Genomic DNA, 6,000 nt, shown 5'->3' with positions numbered 1-6,000 from the left:
AAAAAATAATTTCTGCCGATCGCGCATGCAAGAACATTGAGATTAGAAAGGGTTTAGTCGAACGTAGAATCATGGTAAAACGCAAGCTGACTCGCTCCCTCCCCTATAATGGTTTTAAGCGATTTTGACCACGTGTTTTTTTTTGTTTTTTTTTCTCTTTGCAATATAAGCAGCCGCTTTTTGTTTGGGATTGCCTTTGCAGCCGAGAAAACATCGCCCGACATACCCCGAACCAGATATCTAAACGCCCTTGGCGGGCAATTGAGAGCGCTCGACAACTCCCGATTCATCTGCTGAACGGCCAGTTTAGAGACCTCAGACATGATTCGGGCGGACGACACAAAAGCGGCAGAACGAACAGAGCGGGCTTATTTTAGCCTACTGTCAGCAGGCGAAGGCCAACCACTCCAGCCGGGTGGCATGGTTGGGATGGCTTCTGACGTGCGCAACCCACGTGGCAGCGTCGACGCCTCAGATTGGCGGCGGTGGCGGCAGACCCTTCCTCGTTAAACGACTTGATGTGTCGACTCCGAACACAGTTACCGTGCAACCACCTCCCGTGATTCTGTGCCGCCAAAAGAAAAATAATGCGAGTCGACAATCGTGCTAATCATTATTGAACCCAAGCTCTTAGTTCGATTGCACCTGGGCGGTGAGTGGAATTGATTTATGCTTGTCTCATTGAACAAATTACAATAGATGTGGACCTCTTACGTTTATTTTCGTTGTAAGGAGTTTAGTTAAGAAATCATTCGCAAAATATCATTATTTTTCAACGTGTTAAGTCAAACTGAGATCACATTTACATCAGCGGATATTTTTCCAAATATTCTTTACAAATATGCCATTGCAATTCTTGACCTATGTCTCTACGTTCTTTATTAACTAACACGACTATTAATTCCATGAACTCCTATCGGTTTTCCAAAACTTATGGGAATAACATACTAAGTCTAAATAAGCTAACAATGCTAAGGCAATGAGTAAATCAACGTTCCTTGTATTTTGGGAACCTATCATTTATTTACCATAAAGGGACGACGGTGGCAACTTGCTACAAATTGTAAACGTATGAATATTTGTCAAGACATAGCTGCGCCTGTTTTCACAAATAGCTAGCTCGTTTTCCAACCTTCATCAGTGCCGTCACTAATCGCTCAGCACAACAGCCTGGTTTTCGTTGTTTTCTTCTTGCTCGTTCTGACTCCCAATGATTAAATATTAAGAAGGCAGTCTTACTCCTTACACTCCTCATTTCTCTATTTGGTTTCGTGTGGCTTCAAACTTTAAAATGCCCTCCGTCCTAAGGAGAACCATATTATAGTTACTCTACTGGCTAGGTGTGTCAAAAGTTGTTCCCATTCTTCATATGTTTAAATTGTTAACTTTTTGTGAATCGCTTGATCTGCCCACACTCGCCAGTAGCAGTTTCAACATTGATTTATCTTTATTACTCATGACCTTAGAATAGTTCAGAAAAATATATGTATTTTGTAATTAAGAGGCTTGGCGTCTCTACGTAACTGATATAAAGCTCCAAGAAGCCACGTGTTTTCGAATTAGAGTAATGAAATGGTTTCACGTTCTCCCTTTTTTTCTGCCGTCAGATAATAAAGATATTTATGGTCCATATGTAATTTGGGCTCTTTTATATATTGTGTACGCTCTGTGTTAATTGATTACTGGAAACCTATTGAAATTTTCGCAAGTGATGTGAATAGTTACACGCTCACAAACATAGAAGTTCCTCAAACATTAAGATTTTACGGGAAGTTATCAACGACACATATCATAAACACCGCTAATCAGGTATCTGCTGAGATTTGGTTACTTCTCCTCGTCATCAATATGAGCCAGCGATATTCATTGTGAAAGCACAGATACAGTGAGCGATCGTTTGTGGCCTCCCCTAAATGTCCTATCACTTGCCGTGTAAAACAAGCAGCTGTGTTAGACAAAGGTTACGTTTGAGTTTTCAGTATGAGTGCATTGCATGAAAAATATTTTGATAACATTTCAGTGTGCCTTAATTTTAAGGGCTTTGGCGGAGGACCACAATTCACATAAACTTTATTTAGTTTCACTCTGAATGTCAAATATTATGAGACTCGCAAACGCGTGCATACAGACACAGAGAGAAGAGAGGAGTGCCTGAACAAGGTCTTTTCAGGCGGCAAAGGTTTGCTCGGTTTTCGCGCACATCCCGGAGGGCACACTGACGGTTTGGGGCCTTTTCGTAGGCGCGGTTTCGCGCCGCGAGGCCTAGTAAACATGGGCGCGAACGAGAAAGGTTCCTCGACTCGATCTCAACGGCCCCTTACATGCTGCGCCATTACTTCGAGCGTTCGTCAGAAATGCGAGCGAGCCTTCGCCACACTTTCTCCGTGGCAAAGCGGCGCTATTCAGACACCTCTTTCTTCTTCCACCGTGACAGTCTCAAACCACAAAGTCACGGCGTACTTTTTGGTTTGGGTTGAATTACTAAGAAATAACACTCAACAAACAAATGTAATGACTTTGCGCTTCTACCGCTTTTTCATTGGCTGCATCTTCTCTAAGCGCCAGCTACGATCCAACAAATGGCTATACAGAGTGTAAAATTATTCCATCTATCAAAGTGTACCGTATACGGTTGCCTCTTGCCGTTTGACCGCCGATTGGGATGCCCCCTAAGTTATGATTTTACTCCGAGCTTTCTTCCACCCAAAAATATATTCTCTCTTGCACACTAAATTAGATACACAGTGACCGCTGCGATCGGATGAACTGGATCAAGCAGCATTCAATGCGCATCATTGCGGCACTAGTCGTCTTTGTGTGTTTGCAAACCCTGTCTAAACAAATTGCGCACGAGAAAACAGCAGGATGACGGCACCTTCGTTGTGCGTCAGTGGTTTAGTCGGTAATATCAAACGTACAAAGGCGACCAGCGCCATGACGATGCACTTGTTTTGCTTTATTGGTTCCATTAAAAATCGCATAGCGTCGGCTGTGCTCGGAGCTAGGGTGAAATAGAGCATAAAATGGCTCAGATGGAGAAAAAAAAAACACTGTCATATATGAGCCGGCTTTGGGCAGAACATGCTATAACTAAAGTCCCTAGATAAGAGCTTCCTACAAGTAGCGCTATTCTTTGAAGCGCCAACTGCTTGACGGTGCACGTATTACGAAGCGAATGGGCGGCGCACAGCGGAAGACTAAGCTGAACGACGCCACTTTGTTCCAGAAGAATGTGCTTCATCATTCGTTTTGGTTGTCGCTATACTTATAAAAAGAAATATCGAAGGACTTTAATAAAGGTCCGATCGCAGCGCCGCCCTTCTTGCCGTTGCGGCCACTCATATAACTATACACATATCGAAACGGTGCGTGCACTACAATCGCGCCGTGCTGCGGCTTCCGCGCGAAGTGCCCGATCCAGAAATTATGCGATCTAGAAAGTGCATCGAAAGAGTGAAAAAGACCAGAAAAAACAAACAAACAAACATCTTACCTGTGTCGCCAAGGTGAACTTTCACTGACATTCCTGTCTCAAAAAACTAATTGTGTACGCTCTAAAAAAAACAGTGTAGCTTCACACCCCTTGTCATATAAAATACACCCCAAAACTCCAGTGTGACGTGCAGCGCACTGACGTCGATCTGACCGCCCTAACTTTTACGAGGGGCTGTACTACGGTGCAATATAAAACATTAAACTGCTAAAATACGTATTAAACGCTAAAAGAAAAAGACACTGAGGTTATGCCCTAGGGTTAATGAAACCCCGATTACTTTCTTTGCACTCAGTCACACGCACATGAGCTATTTTAACATGTTGTACAACTAGGCTATCAAATCGCTCGTGAAAGCTGGTACAGTCAGTTCAATGTCAGTGCGATGTACGTCGAATTGAAGTTTTAGGGTGTAATATATGTGGACAAGGAGTGTACGAATATACCTTTTTTTTTTTCGAAGGCAGCACAAGCTGTTCAGCTCGCTATAAACGAACTAACAACAAACTGACTGCCAAAAAGAGGCGCTGTAAGCGAATCTGGCTCGCACTGACTTGGTTCAGGTGGACGCGAGAGGTCTGCGTTCCGAAAATATTTCCCAACTGAGTTGTTCTAAGTAACGTTGCTTAAAACTTTCCTCCGGATGAAACCGAAAACTAGCAAATACAGAAACACAAACTAAACAACTAAAAAAAGGCTCCGCGTATTATAGAATAGGTAGTCGTAAATACACGCATATTAACCTGCCAAGCACTTTAGCGTATGTCCCGTCGCTTTCATAGCTACGACTAGCTTGAACTATAATGTGGAATTGTGTTCTGTTCCTACAGAAATATAATGAAGCAAATTTATAACTATGTTACATTTTATTGCCAATACATCCGTTAAGTCACTGTTGGATTGCATATAACATACATATGAAGGTATGGTTTGTTTTGATTGTGTTATTGCTTATTTTTCGAGTGACTATGCCATCAACTACACTTTAACGAACGTTTCTATATGCCCCAGAAACCGCAGTAATTGGATTCACGCTCGCCGCACGAAGAAGTGGGGAGTCATTTTAGTACACGTTTCCAATCAGCGAACTCTTAGAACTAGTCTTTTCAAAATGATTAAAACAACATTTGTTGGGGCTGTCGTGTTGAAACTGCGGGCAAATCTTAATAGGAATGAACTGTACATACATGCAGCAAGATGGCGGCGCAGATAGCCGTACTTGCAAACAAGGCGAAGAACTCAACGAAAGGCCCTGCCTTGCAGAAGTGTTGACAACTGGGCAGGTTGGTACTGATTAATAATGAATCAGTACTATTTTGAACAACTAGCGCTCTTTTGTTGTACTTGCTTTCTTTTGGTACTTTTCGCGTTTTGTGTTTTATTGGGCACCTTGGTTGTTTTTTTTTTTTTTTTTTTTTTACGAAACGAAGGCTGCGAATTCTCAATTCCAACGTACACATTTCTTAGTTGGCACCAACGTTACTAGCACAATCAGTTGGGAAACTCGCCGTCGAAACCTGGGCCGCTGGCGTCCACCGAGACCGAACTAAATACGAGAACAGCGCCACTCTTCGTAATTTGTCTGTACTGTGGTCACCTTGAGCTTTTAGAAAGCCGGTTTTTGCGTAAAACGAAACGGAAAAAACTCTTTTTGTATGAAATTTGTTGGAGTTTAGTACAAAATAAAGGGCGCGTGTTATTTTTAAAATCTTTAGTTCGTAAGGTTTTGCAGCACAATTAATATTGTTTTTATACAACCATGCATCAGCGGTGCTTTCATATATAGCGCGTCCCGACCTAGGTGCATTTTAACTTCGGTATAGTAAGACGCGGCGCGTCCGCTGGGGATACCGGGGTGGCATCTCTGTAACCTCTTCCATTGTATCTGTTTCGGCGCCAAAATGGCCGATTAAAGCCAAAATAGATGTAACGTGCGGTTCCTCGAATGGCCATGCGGGAGTAATGGTGGCGTTGTGTTCGTCATAAGATCGGTGCTCGAGGACAAATCGGGGCCACTTTATCAAAGCAGTCTCTATGGCAGTTTCCCAACTGAGTGCTTTAATAACGTTGCTTGGCACTGAGCTTGCAGGCAATACCCACTCGATCCAATGGCGGCTCTCAAGGGGACCGCAGGGCCGTGGAAGACGTTTGCTGTAATTTCACTCATCCTGATTGTCTGTAGTGCGGAAGAGTAAGTACTACCGTCTTACAATACTAACTAAAACATCAAACCCGGCTTTTCGTTTTCTTTTTTTTGCTTACATGCCAATTTTTTAAAGGAGCATTCACGAAACCATGTCATGGAAAGCCAAGCTTGATTCTCAATCTCCGAACACTTTATTAATTGGAGAAACAATGGAGAAACAATAGAGCTTGTGGAAACTGCAGGTGTTGCAAGAGCTTTGATCCAGTCTCTCAGCTCACATTGTCCGGTCTTAAATTCTTATTTTAGGTGTGCGTCAGAGCAGGAGTCGCAAAAAATATTAAGTGACGATCAGGAGCGATTA

General features: G+C 42.9%; 1 protein-coding gene across 1 annotated transcript in view; it reads left to right on the top strand.

Moving 5' to 3' along the window:
- Positions 1 to 493: 493 nt before the first annotated feature.
- The window catches only part of LOC8039511 (glutamate-gated chloride channel), a 28,165-nt gene continuing 22,658 nt past the window's right edge, over positions 494 to 6,000 (top strand). Inside the window, exons 1-2 of the mRNA XM_002413463.3 lie at positions 494 to 652; positions 5,583 to 5,684. Of these exons, the coding sequence (XP_002413508.3) occupies positions 5,602 to 5,684 (83 nt within the window). The 5' untranslated portion in view covers positions 494 to 652; positions 5,583 to 5,601. The remainder of the gene's footprint in view (positions 653 to 5,582; positions 5,685 to 6,000) is intronic.

This window comes from Ixodes scapularis, unplaced genomic scaffold, assembly GCF_016920785.2.
Source record: "Ixodes scapularis isolate PalLabHiFi unplaced genomic scaffold, ASM1692078v2 PGA_scaffold0__279_contigs__length_252992795, whole genome shotgun sequence".
Classification (NCBI taxonomy): Eukaryota; Metazoa; Arthropoda; class Arachnida; order Ixodida; family Ixodidae; genus Ixodes; species Ixodes scapularis.
Note: the sequence above shows the minus strand (reverse complement) of the source record. Positions and strands in the feature narration are given on the sequence as shown.